Source organism: Cyprinodon tularosa, unplaced genomic scaffold (genome assembly GCF_016077235.1).
Source record: "Cyprinodon tularosa strain WSP-4 unplaced genomic scaffold, ASM1607723v1 ctg867, whole genome shotgun sequence".
In the NCBI taxonomy this organism is placed as follows: Eukaryota; Metazoa; Chordata; class Actinopteri; order Cyprinodontiformes; family Cyprinodontidae; genus Cyprinodon; species Cyprinodon tularosa.
The window spans coordinates 263291-287301 of record NW_024039637.1 but is presented as its reverse complement, the minus strand read 5'-3'; the positions used below and the strand labels follow the sequence as shown (position 1 = coordinate 287301).

General features: G+C 40.7%; 1 protein-coding gene across 4 annotated transcripts; it reads left to right on the top strand.

Moving 5' to 3' along the window:
* The first annotated feature begins 698 nt into the window (after positions 1-698).
* LOC119775317 lies at positions 699-7858 on the top strand. Of its 4 annotated transcripts, XM_038273254.1 has the most exons (6): positions 1187-1351; positions 3580-3821; positions 4498-5553; positions 5707-5853; positions 7282-7383; positions 7480-7858. In XM_038273254.1, exons 3-6 carry the CDS (start codon positions 4507-4509, stop codon positions 7786-7788), a joined length of 1605 nt encoding a protein of 534 aa, XP_038129182.1. In that variant the 5' UTR covers positions 1187-1351; positions 3580-3821; positions 4498-4506; the 3' UTR covers positions 7789-7858. The 4 variants fall into 4 exon arrangements, with proteins under 4 accessions (XP_038129183.1, XP_038129182.1, XP_038129184.1 ...); XM_038273255.1 differs by lacking the exons at positions 1187-1351; positions 3580-3821 and adding an exon at positions 699-815; XM_038273256.1 differs by lacking the exon at positions 3580-3821.
* Positions 7859-24011: the final 16153 nt, after the last annotated feature.

The window sequence follows — 24011 nt, the reverse complement described above, 5'->3', positions numbered from 1 at the left end:
GTACCTGGCGAAGCGTCCTTTGTCCTCACCAGATCTGCTTTTTGACGGAACAACCACCATCCTGGCTGTGGGTAACATGCCTGTGACCACTCTGCCACTGGAAGATTTCGCAGATGGGATGTTGTTCTTAATGGCATACTATTACACTTTGCATTTTACATACCCTAAATGCATTGCAACCCTCCTTTCTGTTATTCAAATAGAGGTAATTGGCGACACGATTCATGGTCAAGATGCCAATAGTTCATACAAAAAAGCAATGGTTCAATGGAAAACTTTCTCTGAGAAGTAATGTTGAGCAGTATTGTAAGTTACATTTTTATAGGCTGGGCCTTACTATAGTTCTGTGCATTCTGCCAATTTTTTTTAAGTGACTCGTGGGAGATCCAGGAAATTTTAAGTTCATAGTTACTTTTGCCATTCAAACCTCATTTGTGCATTTGAAAAATGGAGCTAAATAAGTGAGGACTGAGAACATTTTATTTTTTTTTTTTAAATTCTCTTCTGGATTGTAAAGGAAAGTATTCATATGTTAATTGTAAAGACTGAATGTAACCCGAGTAACCTCAGTTGATGCAGGTTTAATAAATGTTAACGCTCTAACAGGCATTCTTGTTCTGATCTCTGTACACTCAAAAAAGTGGGACTAAGCTAAATTAATATTTTTTGTTGCTTGTTTGGCTGAATTTCATATATTCCTTCTTCTGAGTTTGTGCTTAAAATATTATTTCATCCAAATGAATTAAAGCTATGCATTTTTTCTAGGTGTATAAAGAATCTACCAACACTTATCTGTCAACACTTAAAGACCGCAGGTATGTATTGCACTTACTAAATACATGCTGTTATACTACTCTACAGAACTACTTCACATACAGTATATTGTGTAAAGGTTCATTCTCTGTTTTGCAACACAATGTTGATAACTTATATAAAAATCATGTTTTTATCAACTTTTGCTGGCTACGCAAATTTGATACAGTTTAACCCGAAGTTAAAACTTGAATTTGAAATGAAAGCAGCATAAAATATAGAGAATATTTTTCTTAGATATGCAGTATTTCTATAATACCATATACCCATATAATTATTAGCACTATTATTGAAGTAGGTTACTCTTTATACAGTTACTGTATACAAGTTAATAGTTCCTTTTTTTCTTATTACTTTAGGTGCTGATGGGATGGCAGTGTAAGATCTGCAAGTCTTTGTCTGCTACAAAAGGGAACCTACTAAAGCATTACAGACTAGAGCACACAACATTTGGTCACGGGCAATCTCAGCCATGTCCCTATAGTGGTTGCCCTTGCACATTCAAAACGCAGAGTGCTCTTCGCACACATTTGTCCAGGTACCATACCTCTAAGGAAAGTCTACAGCCATATATCTCCACTTTCAAGTGTTTAGTTTGTGATGCTAGTTGTTCTACTGAGAAGGATTTCTTTCAACATATTGGAAATCATCTGAAAGGCCATGAAACTGTCTTTTGTGTATTTGAAGGGTGCAGTTTTCGGACAAATATTTACAATACATTTCTAAAACACAAAAGCAGAAGACACCAACCCTATTCTTTGAGTGATTTTAAGCAAGCTGTGTATGAAAGACACTATGATCAGACAGCTGACCTCTCTGATTTACCAGAAGCCAGTGCTGATGAGGGAACTAGTCTAGATGGTGATCCCGAATGTGCATCATACCTAGTTCTGAAAAGAATTGCTTTGCTTCTGCTGAAGCTAGAAAGTATATGCAATGCATCTGTGAGGTGCATTGATGCCTTGGTTGAAGACCTTCACTTCATTTCATCTGCAGCATCTGTTGCCGTTGTAAGAAATACACTCGATTCAACATTTAGATCAAATAAATGCACTGTAGACCAGGCATTCATATGTGACTTGGCAGAACAACTGTGCAACTTCCATCCCATTAGTACAGCACTAGCGGCAGGTGGTCCTCTTAGCACAGCTTTTAAGAGAAGAAGATATTTTAAAGAGCATTTCCAGTGTGTTGACCCTGTTGAATATATTCTGGATTTTCAAAAGAACAAGACCTTTCAGTATGTGCCCATTCTCAAAACTCTGCAGGAAATTGTAAAGAATAAAGACGTTGCAGACGGAATTATATCCAGGTGTTCAAACAGCACTGGATATATTAAGTCAATTTTTGATGGCAAATTTTACAGACAAAATGATTTTTATGCTGGAGAAGAAACACGACTCTCAATAATCCTTTATGTAGATGATTTTGAGGTGTGTAACCCTCTAGGGACCTCAAGGAAAAAACATAAAATTACAGCCATTTATTGGATTTTGGCAAATTTGCCAATTGAATTGCAATCTGAATTAACGTCAATACACCTAGCTTTACTTTGCAAAGCTGTTGATGTCAAAGAGTTTGAATACAAAGTAGTTTTGGAACCACTATTAAAAGATCTTGTCACTCTAGAAAAAGAAGGAGTTTTCATTCCCAGTGCTGGAAAAAGTATTAAAGGGACAGTACACTGTGTTTCAGCTGATAATCTCGGGGCACATTCAATCAGTGGACTAGTTGAAAGTTTCACAGGGCCATACACGTGTAGGTTTTGTCTTGGACATTCTTCCAAGTACCAGACACATGAAGTGCGAGGTGGAGCATTTCCACCCCGTACAAAGGAGGACCATAGTTTGCATGTACACACTGTTAAAGAAAATCCCAGTTTAACACATTTCTTTGGTGTAAAGCGGTCGTGTCCATTGACCGACAAACTGACTCACTTTCACTTTGTCTCTGGATACCCACCAGATGTACTTCATGATGTTTTTGAAGGGATTGTTCCAAGGGAACTAGCATTGTGTATTCAGGTTTTCACTAGAAAAAAATACTTTAATTTAACTCAACTTAATGAGTTAATTAAATGTTTCCCCTATAAGGGCTCAGACAAAACCAATAGCCCTCAGGAAATCCCTCAAAATTACATCACTCGCAAATCTATAGGGGGAAATGCTCATGAAAACTGGGCCCTAATACGTTTGTTGCCACTCATTGTTGGTTCACTGATACCTGAGGGTGATTGTGCTTGGCAGGTTCTTCTGACTTTAAAAGACATAGTTGAACTGGTGGTTGCTCCTGTTCATACACTTGAAACTATTGCATATCTTGACTCTAAAATATCTGAACATCGTGACAGACTTTTGGCAGTTTTTCCAGAAGAGACACTGACACCAAAACACCATTTTTTGGAGCACTACCCCACATTGATTGAAGAATATGGACCTCTGGTTGGTGTGTGGACAATGCGCTTCGAAGCAAAACACAGCTTTTTTAAGAAGGTTGCGAGGCACACTAACAATTTCAGGAATGTCTTGTTGACCCTTTCGACACGACACCAGATGATGATGGCATATCACTTGCAAACAGATGGTGGAAAGCAGGCACTGTGTGTTACTAAAATATCTGAGGTGCCTTTAAATGTGCTGCATCCAGACATACAGGGACTCTTAAGAGAAACATCACCACTTCTGTCTGTTGTGCTGTTAGCCAAGACTGTCACCTGTTATGGAACAAGGTACAATGTTGGGATGATCCTGTCCTATGGCTCTACAGGTGGACTTCCTGATTTTGCTGAGATTATTCAGATTGCTATTTTGGACAACTGTGTACACTTCATTGTAAAGTTACTGGCTGCCTGGTATGAAGAGCATCTAAGGTCTTTTCAGTTGGAGGACACTGGGAAAATGGCACTTTGGGAGCAGCAGAAACTTGGTGATGTCTACCCCTTGGCTGCGTACAGTGTGGGAGGAAAATGCTTGGTTACACTCAAACGTCACATCTGTTGTCCGTTTTAGGTAAATTATATTGAACCTTACATCTGTACATACATAATGTTATCTGTATTCTGGTTCATGCAACTGGAATTTTAATTTCTTTTGAGTAATTATATGATAGTTATAATTATGGCTTACATATATATTGTTGTGATTTCATCATTCAGGTAATAATAATAATAATTTTTAACTTGTTTGGTGTCCATATCTAAAATATAACTTTAAAAAACCCATATAAATTGATTATTAATTTTAAAGTTAAATGAATTGGGAATATAATAATTATTTATTGTCATATTTGAATAGTTTATAGTGTTAAAATGAAATGCAAAAATACTTTTTAAAAGATTTTGTATATTTTTTTCAACTTTTAATTCATAAAACTGAAAGTGGTCTAACACATACAGTATGATAGCAGCATTAATCAACATTAGACACATAACTAATTACATACATGGCAACACACAAAAAATTATCAGAGTTCCATTGATTTTTAATTTTAGTGATTTATCATGTGATGACAGAATAAGGAAATAGAATATTTAGTTGAAAATTCAAGTGTATTTCAGTTGTCATTAATAGTCTCTGAGTTTGTTTTGTTTCTTTTTTTTCTGGTGGCACGTCTAGGCTCTTCATTGTAGTATTTACTGTATGTGTAGTCTAACTGTCTGCTTCTGTCTGTGGATATTCTTATCAGGCCGGAGAGATGGAGGAAAAATTGCGAGTAATCATTGGCGACCGAATTGAGAAGTTGGTCCTTCAATCAGGAATCCCACCGACTGTGGAGGAGCTGCAAACTATTGTGAAAGAGAAATTTGGAATTTCTGAGGAGTTCAGTCTTCAGTATTTGGACTCAGAATTTGAAGATTACTTTACACTGCATAAAACTGACCAAATTAAACACAAAGACACGGTAAAGGTTATCTATGCTGCCCCGATTATTCTTAACTTGCAGCAAGTTGAAGGAAGTTTGGACATTTCTTTTGGTCAACAGTCAACAGACTGTGACTCCGTATCTTATGCAGAGTCTTCTGCATCAAATACAGAGTCATCTGCTGGAACATCATCTTCAACGGACACTATTATCCTGCCTAGACAGAGAAGCACCACTGAACGATGTCAGCAATGGCCAAAGCAGTTTCCCATTCCACAGTTTGCATATGAGACTGAGATGTGCCTTGAAAGAGCCGATGAAGACCACAGAAAGAATGGAACACTTCTGACTGCCTCAAAGGTCAAAGCAGACATATTGGAGAAGCTGGCTGAAACTATATATATGTATACAGCTTATCCATCAAGTGCACAGATATGTGATGTTGCTGAGGCACTTGTCAATAAATATCCTTGTCTGAAGGAACCTGGCTCCTTCTCAGGCTACTATGGCTGGCAACAACGCCTCAAATACAAGATGGCAAATTATCGTACCAAACTCAGAGGTTACGGAGTTCCTGAGGTGATGTGCAATGCCTTCAAACGCAAGAGCCCTGGGGACCAAAAATCTGCAAAGAATGTGAAAAAGCCTCGAAAAGCAGAAGTAAACTACCTCCCACCTTACCCAGCAGGAGAGGATGAGGAAAGTCAAGAACAGGAAAGGATACAGTTGCTGACTGAAGTAAGGAAAAGAGACAACAACAAATTGATCAAAGAAAAGATGGCCAAAACATTTGCACACCGAAGAAATGATATCGTTAACCAATCACCTGCCATAGAGGACATCAAAGCCAGATGGCCAGCTCTATTCGAGGCATCTAATGTGAGTTACAAGTGTATTGCAATCAGAAGCATTCCTTTGCAATTTTGAGGGGATAGCTATTTTATACAAAATGTGTTAAGTGACTGTCATTTCATAAATTATGTTTCACATATTTTCAAATATAGTTTACAGGTTACATAATTTGTCTTTTAGATCGAGGATGAGTTTCACAGAATTACAACGGTGCACCTGGAATCGAAGTTCATGTCCAAGCTGGATGAATACTCTCCCAGGCTTCTGAACCTCTTCCACTCAAAGGGTGGGACCATGGGATTAAGGTTGCAGACTATCCTACTGAAGGTATCCTAAGTTTGGCCATATTATGTTTTTTAGTGCAATAAGTGCATATCTTACAGCAGTTTGTATGGCTACCGAAATGGACAATGTTTATCACACATTCTCAAAAATATGACCATAGCTCAGGCAAAATGTTTTCATTTTAATACATAGATTATAAATAATGTGTTCTATATATGTTTTACATTACTCTGCTCTTACCTGATACATTCTGGATAAATGTAAATGTCTGACTCTTTAGGCACCAGCTGCCACTCACTCCTATTTTCTAGCAGCTTAAATGTTAAAATGGAGTTATAACAATATTGCTTCTTTTCTTCTACTGTAAATTTGAGGGTACGACCAGCGGAACCCATATATATATATATATATATATATATATATATATATATATATATATATATATATATATATATATATATATATATATATATATATATATATAGAAAAAACAACTTTGGCAACCTTTATTCCCTAAGGTGGTATGTGGCTGAATTTCTACTTCACTGCAGTAAAAAAAAAAAAAAAAAAAACAGGTGTTTTGTATTGGCCTGTAGAAAAATGCATTTACCAAATGGCTCACAAGAAGTGACTGTGGATAAGATGACTGCATTGGCATGTTGCTCCACAGGCGCAGGGGGGAGGTCAGGGTTCTCCGGTAGGGCGTCAGGGCGACATGGCATTTAGAACGTCGGACAGCACTTCTGAAAAACTAGATTGGGAGATCCCAGCTCTCGCTGCAACCGTACGCTGGAATGACCCAGATGCAAAAAAGTGCAATGTTGCAAGGAGTTTTGTGATATCTGGTATTGCGTGGGTCCTCCTTGTGCCTGGCTCCAAATCCATTCGGAGTTCCCCCAACAGCTCCAAAATGGCAATGCTGGATAAACGATATGTTTTGATGATCGTTTCCTCAGTCATTCCAAAAATAATCACACGGAGTGAAAAAATGCGTTCTCTGCGTCTCCTTGCTTTAATTTCGATGTCTCCTTCTTGCGACAATAACCGCTGCCATGTGTGCGCAATTACGCATACAGACCATTTGCACCTTCTTTTGAAACGTGTTAAATATAGAGTCAGATACCGTTAGCAAAATTGCTTTCAGGTTAGATAAATCACTTTGCGAGTGCTAAATTAATATATTTACATGTTCTCCTCCCACAAGACACACTTTTGCGTGTAAACGCCCCATATTGCATATTCATAGCAGAAAAAGTACTAAATGGATAAGAGGCGCTATTTAGGACGTTTTAAAGACCAAATCCTTTTAGCACGCTGTTGATAGATCAGTTTGTACATTTTTTAGCGTGCGCAGTGAAATAGCTCACGTTTTTATACACGCAAACCTTTGATAGATCCGGCCCTTATTGTTAAAAACTGCACCTTGACCTTGAGTAATATTAATTTATGTGTTTTTCGTTTTCATTTCAGGCTCCTAGCAATCCTAACATCAACATAACCAGAGACATTGTCATCCGGTGTCTGATGTTGTACCTTGGGGAATCTGCCGATCAGCTCTTTAAAGAGTATGATGTAAGTTGAAATGCATAACTCTTTCAATCTCTATTTATTAAGGACCATCTCCTTTAGCTGCACAGTCTAAAATACAAAATGTTCTCATTATTTTAGGATGCAGATGAAGACAGTGTGGCACAGGACCTTGCTGTACAAAGGATGAAAATTTACAGCATCCAGAGTAATCTGTCAGAGGGTACAGAGGACATCGGAATCGTGATAGATGGTACAAAGGTTCTGACCGCTCTGGGTAACTTTCCAAGAGCTTGTGCCATGCTTGTTGGTTTGACGTATGCAGTGAATCTTGCTTATCCCAAGGAGCTCAGGTACACTTTCGAAGCCTTTCAGAAACTCTTCCTGGAGCTGGACTGTTCAAAGCTTTCTCCAAAAGTGAACAGCCTCAAGAGCAAGCTACTGGCTTAAGAAAGGGAGCCTAAATACACTGGTGTGCTCAGTTATTCTGTGTGTTCAAGTGATTTAAGTGTTCAAGTTTTGTTAAAAAATAATGTTATCCATACTCATCTGAAGGGGATGATGTTTTTTGTAGCTTGGTGTTCCAGAAGTAACAAGTAAATGATAATGCTGCACTATAACTAGGACAGTGACAGTTGTGTCTTGATAACACAGAGTTTCTAGATGGACTATGAACACTTTGCCCCCACCTTAGGACATGGATGCCAGTGACACAATCCACTTTCACAGAGGCAAAAAAAGACACTCCTCTTGTTTTTCATAATTCTTCTGTTTGTTCTTGCAACAGCAATCCACAGCTATATTATGAAGATAGACAGTATTCTGCTGGGTCTTTACCTCTGTTTTGTGACCCTGGTAATTGTGAGCACAAGCTGTACTGATCTGACACTGATCTGAGGAGCCTACCTGTTCAATTGGCCTGCCTCAAATAGCAAGTGCCTTTGTTAAATATATTTTGCCATACTCATTTGAGGGGCTTGTTGTAATTCTGTTGTGTACACCAGGATTTCTTTGTATTTTGGCCTTTTACACGAAAAATGTTCAGAATATATGTGTAAACGAAGTTGCACAAATAAATGTTTACCTGCTGTTGTTCTAAATGTGGTCATTTGTTAACTGCCCTTCTGTAAATTCTTGCAAAGAACACATTATATTGAGTAGATTCTACATAAAAAATATATGGCAACAAAGTGACAATCAATAACATTAAATAGATTTTAAGTAATGTGGTACCAATTATAAGTTCATTTGAACAATTAAGTTATGTAAAAATAAATAACAATTTCAGTTTAAATGTGTTGAATTAAGTAACATTGTTCCAGGTTATGAGTTGATGTAGCTTATTTTATTTATTTAATCTAAATCATTTGTATCCAGATATTTAGAGAGATAGAATCATTTTAACGCATATAATTATTAAATATAAATCAATATTATCCAGATATTTAGTAAATGGAAATCTATTTCATCCACATAATTAATAAATATTATTTAATTCCACATAATAAATTAGTAAATCTAAATCACTTTTTCACAAATATTTGGTATATCTAAATCACTTTCTTTCGGATACATAGTAAATATTAATCAATTTTCCCTGTATAGTTGATTTGGATTTACTCAACATTTGCCATATTATAAGTAAATCCAAAGTATTTCAACCAATGATTTCATTATTTTGTATTTAAAATTTTTGTTTAAATTTGTTTAATTAAATCAATGGTTTTTAATCAAAGTTGAAGTAATTAAAATCTATTCAATTATCACTTTGTCAACTATCACTATTGTCACTTTGTTGCCTTAATTTTTTTAAGTAGACAATGGTCAAAATTTTCTCAGTGTAGAAAATAGTAATATATCAATCAAGTGGGTTTTAAGTTAAATGAGCTTGTTTCAAGGTAGACCAGCTTAAATAAAGTTTAGTCTCCTCAAATACTAGGTATTTTTCTCTAATTTACAGATTTAATATCACCTAAAGCTTAATTTGCTAAAAGTAAGAACAAAAAAAATTCATAATTGCTTAAAATGAATGTACTTCACTTATTTTGAGACACAAAGAAGAAATCTTTTTTTGTGATTTCATCTTAAAACAAGCATTTTATGCTTATATTTCAGTTAGTTTGGGACACGGACAAGCTTATTTTAAGTCCTCTGAACACATGAATATTTCTAGATTTAAGAATCTTAAATCAAGAAATCTTGTCAAGTAAAATTATCTTAATGCATGAACAGATAATTGCACTTGTTTTGAGCATCTTTCCCTTTGATTTTTTTTTTTCTAGATTTCAGACAACCCTTTTTTGCAGTGCATGGGTTGTTTGAATGTACAAACCAATACAAGGTAATATCTACTAGATATTTTCCAAACAGTAAAATACATTAAACATTAAATTACTGATGATATTATACGAAATTCCAAATTTTATTAGATTAGTCGAACATTTTAAGAGAAATATAGTTCATAAATGTAAGCTAAATTAGAGAAAATATTAATTATTTTAATTGGTATGATTAAATGCAAATAAGAGCTTGTTAGTAGTGATTAAAAGGAAATGTTTTAGAGTATCCTTTTTAGATAGTGATAAAAAGGATTAAGATTAAAGAATAAATGTAAACCAATCAAAATGTAACTGCATAAAGACAACAGAAATATTACTGACAGAGTTAAATTCACTAACATTTGGCCTGTCTTCCTACTATGTTTAAAATTAACATGACACAGTATGTTTGTGGATCATATGTTGCCTATTTTATCTAATAAACATTTGAACAAATTAACTTTCATTTGGACAAGGCAAATAGCAATGTTTTTTCATTCTATAGCCTTAAACTGTGTTCACATTAAATTACTTTTTTTTTACTAAAACCAGGATATTATGGTTTCAGACAAGTTTCTGACCCACATGCAGTTAATATTAAGGAGTGAAGAAAACATATAAAAGTATTGAAGCAGGGTGTTTATTTTGAAATGCTAAATCCTGTCTTAAACTGAGGAGCCTATTACAATGCAATCAAGGAACATGTCATGATGGGATTCAAGGTTCTAACTCACATGCAGAACACAACAGAGGCAGATGAAAAGTTTGACTGTTTATTGAAGAAAACACAAAGTTATATGAATGATGCAGAGAAACAGATCTGGGACTGGTCACATAGGGTTCTCTGTAGAGAAGGACAGTTAGGTTAGCCAGGATGCTGTGGATCTTTGCCAGAGGAATTGTGCAGGTTTGTACCTGTGACGTGTTTCAGATTTAGCAGCTGAGGAGGGGAACCGGGTTGGGTCCAGAGGCTAGAAGTTGGCAGAGGGCTAAGCAACGGCAGGGCTCGACTTCAGACTTATCAGTGTTCAGATCCAGAGTCTTCTTCCGATCCTCTTCTTGAGGGCGGGCAGGCAGGTTCAGACAGTTTTGATTCTTCAGGTGAGCCCCGAACAGCCGGCAGGCAGATCTCAGCAGATGAAAACTCTTCCAGAGTTCCAAGGATCAGTCAGGTTTCTTCCTAGGAGGCAGAGAAGACAAAAACAGATCAGACTCAAGTTCAGGTTTCAGGAGAGACAGAGAATCAGACAGGCTGGTTGGCTCAGGCTTTGCTAACCATAACTGGCTTAACACTCTGACACTGGAGTGTAGTCCTGCCGCTGCTTATATGCTGGTCTCCTGATGACTGATGGATCGCAGGTGTGGTCGTCAGCTCAGCTCCAGGAGACCTAGAGGCGTCCTCTGCTGGAGGAAGGTGGACAGACCTCCAGATCCCAACAGAACAAGGACAGAACATGAGGTGGAGCGATCAAAAAACACTTTGAGAAAACTTTCTGAAAGGAAGAATCAAAGAGAATTAACACTGGTTAGAAAGATTCTTCCGTGGTGATAATTGGATTAATAAACATTTAAGGTGAGAGGTTTGCAAGATTATGATGTGTTGCATGTCCTTTTTAAGCATTTATGTATTTTTTGGACTTTTATCACACCAAAACTTTGAGTTGTGGGATAATCAATGCATTTCTGTTATATGGTTTAAAGCATAAATAATCACATTTTAAATCAAAAACACACACACACACTCATATATATATATAAATAACTTGCATGATAACATAATCGTATCATGCATATATTTATTACTTTAAAGACATTCAAGCAGAAAGTATTTCAAATATACATATATGTTTTTAAGTTTAATCATTTAATTTAAAGGATTGGAGGTGGTCAATGTGTCATGATGGATTACTGTCTTAACCCATATGCAGAACACCACCACAGAGACGGAGATAAAAGTCAAACAGTTTATTTGGAAAGCACATACAGAGTAAATAAGCTCTGGTTCTGGTACTGGTCCGGGGCTTGGTTTCACAGAGTAATCTGCAGAGAGGGATAGTTTGGTTAGCCAGGTAGCAACGATGACTTGGCTGAGTTTTAGATCTTGGTTTGTATCTGATGAGGTTCAGACTGTTCAGTGGAGAGAGGGAACCGGCTGGGTCCAGGGACTGTGTTCCAGCAGAGTGTTCAGCAGCGACAGAGTTTAGCTTCAGGCTAGCAAGGTTCAGACCTTGAGTTGTTCTTCTAGTTCTCTCCTGAGAACTAGCAGGAAGATTCAGGCGGAGGATCTTCAGGTTTGGCTTCCTTGGGCAGGCAGGCAGGTTTCCAAACATGAGCTCCTCCAGAGCTACTGAGTTCAGTCGGGTTTCCTGTGAGCAGAGAGGACAGAGACTGATTAGAATCAGGTTGCTCTCTAGAGCAGACAGAGATTCAAGTTCAGGTAGAGGCTCAGGTTCCGCTATCCAAAACTGGTCAACACTCCGGCGCTGAAGACAGGTCTGGTCGCTGCTTAAGTAGGAGGTCTCCTGATGGGCTGATGATCCTCAGGTGTGCGGGAGGCTCCAGCTTAGGAGACCCATAGCGCTCCCTGCTGGAGACAGGTGGCAGATCTCCAGATTCCAACACAATGTTGGATTTAAAATTAAAATATTTTAGCCATATTTTTTGTAATGCAAGCATGGTGTTATATCAGGCAGATGGGTACTATGAATGAAATTGAAATAAAATAAAATCCTATAAAATAATTGTATTCTCTTGAAAAATGTAGTTTACATTAAAATTTTATAAAAATTATTTTAAATTAGGGCTGCAACAACGAATCGATAAAATCGATAAAAATCGACTTTTAAAAGCGTTGGCAACGAATTTCATCATCGATTAGTTGTGTCGCGCGATTATTGCGTCATCCGCCGCGCCGTCATCACTGCCTCTTGACTGAAAGAGGAAGAAAAAAAAATATGGCAGAGCGAGTCAGCGCCGCAGGTGCAGTGTTGCCTAGGCTACTCAGCGACTTTTCAGACCCCTCCAGCGACTATTTTTCAAAAAGGCGACTAGCGACCAATCTGGCGACTTTTTCGGTGTCACTGGCGGCTTTTGGAGACTCTTACGTGAAAGCATGTATCGTTCCTACTCTGCCGTGGGGCGCCTCCCCCACCCCAACCGCGTTTTCCCGCAGGAGTCCCTCTCAGCGCTGCAATCAGAGCCTCAGCGTCCAGACTGCAAATGAAGCGCGCATGCACCGGGATTGACGGCGCAAATTGATCACAATAATTAAAATAGCCTGCGCTTTGTAAAGCGAAAAAAGTGATAACATGCAACTTTTTTCAAAAGAAATTAACATGGCACGGAACCACCATGTTTGTTTGGTTTTAAAGTGGGGAAACGTTACGTTAGTTTCTCAGGTAGCTCATCTGATGCTTTCCTTACCGTGTTAGTAGGTTACAGACAGTGATAAGGTTGGCTACTTATTTTACTTTTAATTTCATTTGAATTAGCTTAAGCAGCGTTTACATTTACTTTATAAATAAATTAACTTGCAAATTATGAGGGCAAGGCTTTTAAAGTTTAAATCTTCTGGCAAAGATAAACTAAAGAAGATCCTGCAATTTATGGAAGTAAAGCAGAATAAAATCCAGCAAGATCAGTAATATGTCAATTAATTATATGCCACATTCCCATGTAAATATCTGTCTTTGGAGGATGTGTTTTTTAGCACCCCTAGTTCTCTCATTTTTATTCCAAATCCAATTTATAATTTGAATCACAGGGCTATTTTTTATCTCTATGGTTCAGTATTTTCTCAAGTAGCAACTTTAACTGCTATACTTTCTTGTCTTAAAAGGCAGAACTCTTCTAGTCTAAAAAAAACTCAATTGTTGAAATGGGGGGGGCTATTGTTTGAGCCCCTTAGGGGCTTTTAAAAACAAAAATGTCTTTTTTTGCGCTTTATGAAACAAAGTACCCTATATTTTGTGGATGTACAGCTACATTTCTTATGTCAGTTTGCGTAGTTTTAACACAAACATTTAATTTTCATATTGCACCAGTACAGTTAATGAGCAACCTGTACTTGTGTGCTTGTTTGTTCTGTCTAAAATGTTTATTTTGGAATAAAGAGGTTAATATAAAAAATATTTTTTGTCCGATTCATCGATTAATCGAAAAAATAATCATCCGATTAATCGATTTTTAAAATAATCGTTAGTTGCAGCCCTATTTTAAATACAATTTAAATTTTTATTTGCATTTAGAATACATATTGATTTAAATGTGGGTTATCTATTTTTTAAATATGTAAACTTGAGGTTAATTCCTGATTAAAATGTATTTGATATTTCCTGTTTCTCGTTCTCATTTAGGTTGGAAGTATTGATTGGTTTGTTTATTTTCAAATCTTTTCTAGCGGGAGGCTAATGTGCAGTCTGATTGGTTGATGTGCTTTGAACGCAAGGCTATTGGTCAGTTCCAGAGCCCTATACACTCTGTTTCTGCCGTAGCTAACTTCTCAAGTGGACTGGCTTTAAGGGAGTGTTTCAATGTCTTAAAGCTTTCATCTTAGGAGCAAAAAGCTCCTGTTTCTGTTAAGCCGTGAATTTTGTCGACTGCAGGATTTCATTTCTCTCGAGGTAAGTGTGTTTAAAGGTTCTTTTTGCGCTTGTATTGCTGTGTTCCTTAGGAGCACCGCTTATTTGCTGGAGAAGTGCAATTAGCCTGTGCCGGATACCATTAAAGCTATTTGTGTGTGTGTGTGTGTGTGTGTGTGTGTGTGTGGTGTGCTAGCTAGCGCACAGGCCCGAGGCTGTTTGTGTGTGGTATGCTAGCTTGCGCACCGGCCCGAGGCTATTTGTGTGTGTGTGGTGTGCTAGCTAGCACACGGGCCCAAGGCTATTTGTGTGTGTGTGTGTGTGTGTGGTGTGCTAGCTAGCGTATGGGCCTGAGGCTGGCTGTGTGTGTGTGTGTTCTTGTTTTTATCACATCATGGGGACCTAAAAGTTGGTCCCCATAAGGAATATGGGTTAAAATGACTATTTAAGACATTTTAAGGGTGCTGGTTAAGTTCCAGCAATGGCCCATATCACATGTTTTTCGGTCACTTTTGTGTTAGTGTATGAGACCCAATACTGCACCCTTAAGGTTTCAGGTTGGTACTGCACCTCACGGTAATTCACACACTTTTCCAAATATGGTTGGGTACCGCCTTCTTCCTGGTCCCCAAAAAGAAGGTTATGGCAAAAACTTGAAATGATTTAGTTTAAAAGACAATATCAACTTAAAAGATAAAACTCTAACTAAAAATTGACATTTCTCTATATAGATTGACTCCACTGATTCAGTATTTAGACTTTTGTTATGTGAAAATACCCACCATCAAGAATTGTTCACATGTATTTTTATTGTCTGTTTACTGATCTTTAATACAGTTAAAAAAGAGAAAAATGGGGTTCATTGTTTGAATTTATTAGTAACTCAGTATGAAACAGAGTCCATAAAAAGTGAATTTTGCATTGCAAATATCCAGTGTATAGTGCACTACCTTTTTAACAGGTAGCTGCGGATACAGGAGATTGACGTTAAAACATAGTTTCATATGATTTCAGCGAATGACCTCTAGTGTTTACTAAGTATCCATATCACTGTCTCAGTCTGTGCATTGGAGGATGAGGGACTCTCCTGCTGCTGCCACGCTCTTTTAACAAGGATGAGAATATGTCAGAACTTCAGTGGAGGCTGAATATCACTGTATTCCACCAGAATGTTAGGCAATGCGAAGTGAACAATCAGTAACGTGTTGCCTCCATAGGCCTTCCTGAATCCCCCTCTGTGAAGGCAGCAGACATTGTTTCCTCATAGCCTACTTGTCATCCTAGATGAGTGAAATGTTTTAAAGTACCATTTGCCACAGTCTGGAGTATTGCATGCTAACAGTTGCAATGTCTGTGGAATGAGGGGCTCCACCAGGTAGATGGCACCACCAGAATCTGTTAGGACCAAAACAGAAAAGAGCATGAAACTTCTATGAATACACTGAAAAAAGGTGCATAAAGTGGATACAAGTAGAAGTCTGTTTAATGCAGGGGTGTTAAACTCATTTTGGTTTTGGGCTACATCACAATTATAAATGTAATCAAAGAGCTCTTTGTGTTAAAATCTATGGATAAAACCCATTAACAAACTCTAGAATGACATTACTTAAAAGCTGTTGAAAATGTCTTAATATCAAATAATCTTAAACTTTTTACATTAGGCAGAATACAGAAAAACAGCTTTTATTTGATTTATGAACTTATATTTAAGAATACAAGTTTTTCTTTTTTTTCTTTTTGCAAGTTCTTTCATGTGGCTATCCAGAGTCTGGAAGGCCACAGAAAAACCTGTGGCGAGCCTGATATGCCCCCCAACCTTGAGTTTGACACCCCTGCTATACAGGCTGAGAGATCCAACATTACTTGTGTCTCCAAAGGTGGGCTGTCAGGATGAGCTTCCTCCAGGGATTCCCTTCCTCTATCTTAGCTCAGGGCAGCTCCTCTGCCTCCATCAGTAATGAAGGTGGTGGACCTGTTTTACAGCCATCTGCGATCTTTCTGAGAAAAAGCCTGTCAGTATAAATAGGTTTCATTATTTAACAAAACTTCATAATAGCATCAAAGAAAACAACTGCAGAGTCAAACAGCCACTTAGTATTTAATATAAAACAGAGTCAAGACGAAAGGGTTGCCTATGATGGACATGTCTGGCCTGTTTGAACAACATTTTTACATTTCAATTTAACCTGCTTCCATGTGCGCTTCACCCCGTGGAATTTAACTTAAATAGAATAAATTAATTCACTATAATTCAAGCAGAAAACTAGTTTCCCCCTGTAATGTTATCATGGTTACAAAGGACCACATAGAAACTTACTCATTTATCCGAGCAGCAATCTTCTCCCACACCACCTTCCTCTCTTTTGCAGATATAGCTGTTTCTCCTTCTTCTAAAGACATTCTCCAACTCATCGTATGCTGCATTAACTCCTCTAATTCCCGTGGCATAAAATACGTTGTTCTCGTCGACTCGTTGAATCAGGGCTCCATTGATGGCTTTTCAGAGTTGTGACGCATGCGCTCAGCTCTGGGTGAGCCTATTTTAAGTTGATTAAACTAATTCAGAGCAACTTTTGTGAAACTGAAAACTTAGTTTTCAACTTCTGGATGGGACAACTCAAGAGGAAGGATTCGATTCAGTGTTTGTTGAAGCTGTTTCGGGAAACAGACCTCTGTACCTTTTTTAACCATAGCTTTTGATAGGATCAAGCTACAAGGACTGGACCTGCATTTTTGTGTTCAAATTCCAATGACTGGTCAATCCAGACTTTCCAAAGTGGGTAAGTAGCAGTTCTAAACACCAAGTAGACATTTTTGGCCAATGTTGGTGTCATAAAATGTTTAGCTGGGTGGTCTGGATCCCATTCAATCATATATTCCTGTAGTACACCTTGGGGGCTTCTGAAACCTCTAATTTTGTGGCCTGGACCCTTGTATCTGCATGCTACAGAAAGGTTCCATTTCATCCCTACTGATCACCAGAGGTGGTGCTTAAAGCACTGAATGATCACTCTTGCGCTTGCGCAGGTCGAGAATTAGTATCAACAAAGTCACCTGTGACCTACCAGTGATTAGCGGAAGCCTATATAGGCACGAGACACCGGTAGTTCAGTCCTTCTCATCTTCTCAAACGCAGGTTTGTTGTGAGTGGTTTTCTTTCTACAGACGTGTGAGTTCTTCTGTATAAACCGCTTCCTCCGTCGGCTTGCTGCTAGTAGCCCCGTGATCATTTGTGATCGGAGCTGCGGGCGTGCTCGCCCTCCAGGGGCTGCGCGAGTGACGGTTTACGGATCTCATCTGGTGTCCGGTGAGTCTGTTTTCTCTTTCCTTTTCCGAACCCCGTGGGTGGCGTCTCGCCCCGCTGTGTTTAGTTTGGCGGCTGGTGGTTCTTACAGCTGATACTTCTCATTTATTTACCTCACCAGTGGCGTTTTCTTCCCGTGCTGAGTTCTTTGGTTTATCGGAATTAAACATATGTTTTCTGTTATTACTTACCTCACCAGTGGCGTTTTCTGCCCGTGCTGAGTTCTTTGGTTTGACTTGACAACAAGATATGGTTTTGTTTATATTACCTCGCCAGTGGCGTTTTCTGCCCATGCTGAGTTCTTTTCTTTGACTTGACTATAACATATAGTTTTGTTATATTACCTTGCCAGTGGCTTTTCTGCCTGTACTGAGTTCTTTTTGACTATTATATATAGTTTTGTTATATTAACTCGCCAGTGGCGTTTTCTGCCTGTGCCGAGTTCCTTGGTTTGTCATATCTGAAACAGCCAGTTGCTGTTTGCATTTCCTCACTAGGGGCAATTTCTGCCCTGTCGAGCTAGCACCAGGATATGGAACATCTGTCTTGTTCCACCTGCTTGGCCCCTCTGCAGCCTGAGGATGGTCATGACCTGTGCCCTCCTTGTCTGGGTGTTGACCACCTAAAGGAGGCACTTACCGATGCCGCCTGCTCCAATTGCAGTGTTCTCCCCCATGCGGCGCAGCTGGCCCGGCTGTCCTCAGTTGAACAGACCATCCCCTGGATGGGCTCTCATGAGGAACAGTTGCCCCCTGGCCAGGGTACGCAGCAAACGTTCCGCAGCGGATGTTCCGTTTACAGCGGCAAAGAAGCCCGCCCGTCAGACGGTGGGCTGTCTTCAAGGGTGGATCAGCTGTCCTCCGAGCTGGCCCAGATGAAAGCTCTGCTCCAGTCCTTACAACCTCCCCCTGATCAGGGGTTGGTTTTGTCTCCGGCTACAGATGAGGCTTCAGGCCTAAATGAGGAGGCCCTCTCGTTGGCGGCTTCTGACACCCTTTTCGAGTGGAACCCCGGGTACGTAGCCCATGGGGGTCAGATGCTGAATTGAGCATCTCTATGGGAGGCATGGGGGAGCCGGTGGCCACTGCTGTGAGGGCTGCCCTGGCACTGCTACGGGTGGATTCTCCACAGGCCCAGCCTCCCACCTCCAGCGCCTTTTTTAGGCGCCGTGAGACTGGGATGGCCACCCTGGCTGTCCCGCCTTCAGAGGAGTATATTAGGGAACTCCATGCTTGCTGATCTGATACTCGGGTTCCTTCTCGCCCAACGTCAGATGGGAGAGCCCTCGCTGCTATGCAGGAGGTCCTAAGGTTTGGCTTAGGGCAGATGCTGGCTGTGGAACCTGGCATTGCCTCCCTTATTGTTCCTCCGGAGGAGGCCCTCTGAGCTAGCGCTCACTGTCCATGGCAGCAGTGTTGCATCACGGACGACCTGCTTTGCCGAGCCTACGACTCAGGGGCTCGGATGGGGCGTTTTGGTAACTCCCTCTCCCATTTGCGGTTGGGTCTCGCGTCTGTCCTGGAGGGCCAGTCGCCTGACCAGTCGACTATTCAATTCAATTCAGTTTATTTAAAAGCGCCAAATTCACAACACATGTCATCTCAAGGCACTTTACAGTTCAACCAGATCATACAGTCAAATTGATACAAAGTTTTCTATCCAAGGAAAACCAGTTGATTGCATTGACTCATTGACTCAAATACAATCCCTCACACTAAGCATGCTTGTAGCGACAGTGGAGAGGAAAAACTCCCTTTTAACAGGAAGAAACCTCCAGCAGAACCAGGCTCAGTGTGAGCGGCCATCTGCCGAGGCCGACTGGGGTTCAAGGAGACGGAAGCAGAGACACAAAAAGCAGCTGTAAAAGGCGGCCCCGTCCAGGAAACGCACAGCCAGGCAGACAAGCTCCGAGCCAGCTCCCATGCCAGAGGACGAAGAGAGCACATCCAACCAGTCACAGGACCACACTGGAAAACAGGCCGATCTCCAACATCTATAAACAAGGGTGTTGATGGAAGCAGCTGATGTTTCTTTCCAGGATGACGTCACAGCCAAACAGGAACAGACGTGGCAAAGCTACTCTGAGGAAAAGCAGAGAGAGCAGAACGTTAGAGATTGAACTAACAGATTCTGCAGAATAGGAGAACAGAGAGAGAAAAATTCGCCAAAATGAGGAAAATAAGAAAGCAACAATCCATACTGAGACAAGCTAGCACGGAGGGTGCAGAAGGAGCAAATATGGATGCAGTTAGATTCAAACACAAACAAAAATATGGTCAAAAAAGGAACAAAACAAACCATAGACCAGAGCAGACAGATGCAAAAGACAGATGTGGCAGGTGTGGCAGATGTCATGGAAATTCATTTAAAGATTGCCCTGCTCGAAATGCAGACTGTAAGAAATGTCAGAAAAAGGGACATTTTGCGGCTGTGTGTAAAACCAAAATGAGAGTGGAGGAACTTCAGCAGTGACATGAGTGAAAGAGTGGAAACTTTGTTTTTGAGCACAATGACAACTGCGCCTAGCACAGTGTGGAAGAAGTCAATTGGAGTAAATGGCCAGCAACTGGTGTTCAAGCTCGACACCGGCGCTGCAGTGACAGCCATCCCAAAACACATGTACTCTGAAAAGCTGCATGGGAAACTGTCACCTCCAAACAAAAGACTGTGTGGACCAAGCAATGTTCCCATCACTGTAGTGGGGCACTTCACCGCCGCCATGAGCTACAAGGGCACTGTTGCAAAACAGCAGGTGTATGTTGTTCCAGGTTTAGCTACCCCACTCCTTGGCTTGCCAGCCATACAAGACCTCAGCTTGCTAACTCAAGTGGATGCCATTGCCACAGAGAATACTTACATGAAGCAATATCCCAGTGTTCACTGGTTTAGGGAAGCTAGAGGGAGAATACAAGATTAAATTGAAAGAAAATGCCACACCATTTGCCCTCGCAGTGCCACGCCGCTTGCCTCTGCCATTAAGAGGAAAGGTTCAAGAGGAGCTAAATAGAATGGAGGCAATGTGAGTAATTTCACCCATAGAAGAAGCAACAGAGTGGTGCTCAGGAATGGCTGTAGTACCAAAACCAAATGGAAAGATCCGTATTTGTGTGGACCTCACCCGCCTAAATGAGAATGTATGCAGGGAAAGACACATCCTCCCAGCAGTTGATGAGACGCTCGCGAAACTAGCTGGAGCTAGAATTTTTTCAAAGCTAGATGCCACTGCAGGTTTTTGGCAAATCCCACTACACAGGGACTCGGCCCCACTCACCACCTTTATTACGCCATTTGGCCGTTTTTGCTTCAACCGACTTCCGTTTGGAATATCCTCAGCGCCAGAGCATTTCCAGAAGCGCTTGACGCAGATGCTGGATGGCCTTGAAGGAACGGTTTGTCATGCAGATGACATTTTGGTGTTTGGCGCCACGCCACAGGAACATGATGAAAGGCTGCATCGAGTGCTACAACGCTCACAGCAGCGAGGCCTCACCCTGAACGACAAATGCCAGTTTGCAGTGACTGAGGTGAAATTCCAGGGTCATATCGTCAGCGGAGAGGGAATACGGCTGGACCCCGACAAGATCAGGGCCATTGCAGCCATGCCACCACCCAAAGACGTGACAGATGTAAAAAGATTTATGGGCATGGTGAATTATGTGGGAAAGTTTTCCCAAAACATTGCAGAGCTCACAGGACCAATCAGGGACCTCCTGAAAGCGGATAACATGTGGACATGGGGGCCAGCGCAACAGTCAGCTTTCACAAAGTTGAAAGAAGAGCTCAGCTCATCAGCTGTACTTGCCCCACACTGCACTGGGAGGCCAACTAGAGTGTCAGCAGATGCATCCTCCTATGGACTGGGGGGTGTTTTGTCACAACTCCAAGCATCAGGAGAGTGGAGGCCAGTGGCCTTTATTTCCCGAAGTATGACTGAAACTGAGCGTAGATATGCCCAAATTGAAAAAGAGGCCCTGGCCATCACATGGGCATGTGAAAGGTTTCAAACTTACCTCCTGGGCCTGCACTTTGAGATCCGGACAACCCACAAACCCTTGTTAAGTCTCCTCAGCACAAGAGCACTTGATGACATTCCCCCTCGTGTGCTGTGTTTCAGATTGAGACTGCTGCGGTTCACATACACCATTGTGCACATTTCAGGCAAAAAACCCAGCAGATGCTCTTTCAAGAGCCCCCCTTCAAGGTACAACAACAGAGGAGGATCTCGTGCTTCAGAGTGACGTGAGAGCTCACATCGACGAAGTCATTCAGCAACTGCCTGCATCGCCAGAGAAACTGATGCAGATTAGGCGAGCACAAGAACAGGATCCAGTGTGTGCACAGCTGTCTTCTCTCATCCGTACAGGTTGGGACAGACTGAGCTCAGCCCCGCAGCTGAAGTCCTATTGGCAGCACAGAAATGACCTGTTGATGGCTGATGGTCTCCTGATGAAGGGAAGAAGAATTGTGATTCCAGCAAGTATGCAACAGAGCATTTTGGTAACACTTCATCAGGGCCACCAGGGAATGGTTAAGTGTATGGCGAGAGCTCATGAAGCAGTATGGTGGCCAGGTCTGACACGTCAGATAAAAGAAAAGGTACGCCAGTGTGAAGTTTGTGCCAAGGAAAGTCACAATACACCAGAACCTCTCCTGACCACACCCTTGCCATCACGCCCGTGGCAAAAGCTAGCTGCAGACCTGTTTGAATGGAAAAAAGGTCACTACTTAGTGGTCATAGACTACTACTCCCGATTCATTGAGGTTGCTAACCTCACAAGCACTCTAGCATCAGCAGTGATTCTGAAAATGAAAGCCATATTCAGCCGTCATGGAGTGCCCGACACACTTGTCACCGACAACGGCCCACAGTTTGCAGCAACGGAGTTTGCAGAGTTTGCTTCAGATTACAACTTCCAGCATCTGACAAGTAGCCCCCGTTACCCCCAAAGCAACGGGGAAGCAGAACGTGCTGTTAGAACTGTGAAAGCCCTGTTGCAAAAGAATGAGGACCCTCACAAAGCACTACTGGCATACAGAGCGACCCCTCTCGCTCATGGGGCATCTCCTGCGCAGCTCCTAATGGGGCGCAACATTCAGACACCTCTCCCAGTGTGTCCAAGCTTCCTCAAACCAGCTTGGCCAGACTTGAGAGCTTTTGAGCTCAAAGACAAGGAACTTAAAAGAAAACAGGCGGAGGTATACAACACCCGACACAGAGCAAAGGAGAAGACACCACTCCAGCCAGGCCAGAGAGTCTGGATAAAGAACGAAACACGCACTGGAGTAGTTTCCGGATCAGCAGGGACACCAAGGTCATACAACGTGGACACTTCAAATGGCAGTCTCAGAAGAAACAGCTCTCATTTGAGAGTGGTGCCTTCACCATCGACCACTCCAGATCCGGGAATATGCACCAGAGTGGGCAGAACAGTCAAGCCCATCAAAAGACTGAACTTGTAGAATAGTGTTGTGTGTATACACGGAGCAGAATAAACCTCCATACCACAACAGAGAGGACCAGGTAGTCCACCCTGCCTCTCAGTTAGGTTCTTATGCGTTCTATGTTGGAATGTTGCAGTATTGTTCTCGAAGAAAAAAAAAAAAGAGACAGTAATGTGATGTGTGACGTGATGCAAAATGTGTACAGTTTATTTTGAAGTTATGTTTGATCTTGAGTTAATGTAACAATAGTACCCCCTACCTGAGTTAAGTGAGATCAGCGGTAAGTAAAATAATAGTATCAGTTTGAAAAGATATAAGTTTTGATTTTGTAAATAACTTTGAAACATTGGTTTAAAAGGGGGAGATGTAGTGAGACAGAATGTATGATGCGCGCATGCGCAGGGGCGGGACTACTACGAGTAAACGGCTGTTAACGCATGTCCTGGCTCCGGTCTCCTCTTATCTAGGGTATTAAGTACACGGTACAATACAGTGGGGTCTTTGCAAAAAGTTCAATTTACAAAGGAGAGTTTGTAGTTGAGTATTATGGAGAAAGGATTACTGAAGAAGAATCTGAGAGAAGAAGACTGTACCACCCTGCTTGTGCTGCTTTTATGTTTGCATTTAAGTTGCACGGCAAAACATGGTGGTGAGGGCTAAAATATTTCTGTACTTTGAAAAATTCTGATTAATGGATTTTGCACGTTTATTTTATCCCTGTTTTCTGCTTTTTATCCTTTTTTTCCTTTAAAGCATTGATGCCTCCAGAGAAGATGGGTCACTCGGTAGACTCATAAATGATGACCACAGACAACCGAACTGCAAAATGAAAAAAATTACCGTGAATGGAAAACCCCACCTTTGTTTCTTTGCCCTTAACAACATTAAAGAAGGAGAAGAAATCACCTATGATTATGGGGGTTCAGACTGTCCATGGAGGACACAGGTAAGAAGCTTAGCAAAGAGTGAAGTGTTGAGAAGCATGAAAAAAATACATCAAGAATTGTCATCAACACGATATAAAAGATT

Coding starts and splice junctions, on each gene's coding strand:
- LOC119775317 (XM_038273255.1), top strand. CDS start 4,507: ATGGAGGAAAAATTGCGAGTAATCATTGGCGACCGAATTGAGAAGTTG. Junction 5,554..5,706: donor CTCTATTCGAGGCATCTAAT/GTGAGTTACAAG, acceptor TTTGTCTTTTAG/ATCGAGGATGAGTTTCACAG. Junction 7,384..7,479: donor AGCTCTTTAAAGAGTATGAT/GTAAGTTGAAAT, acceptor TCATTATTTTAG/GATGCAGATGAAGACAGTGT.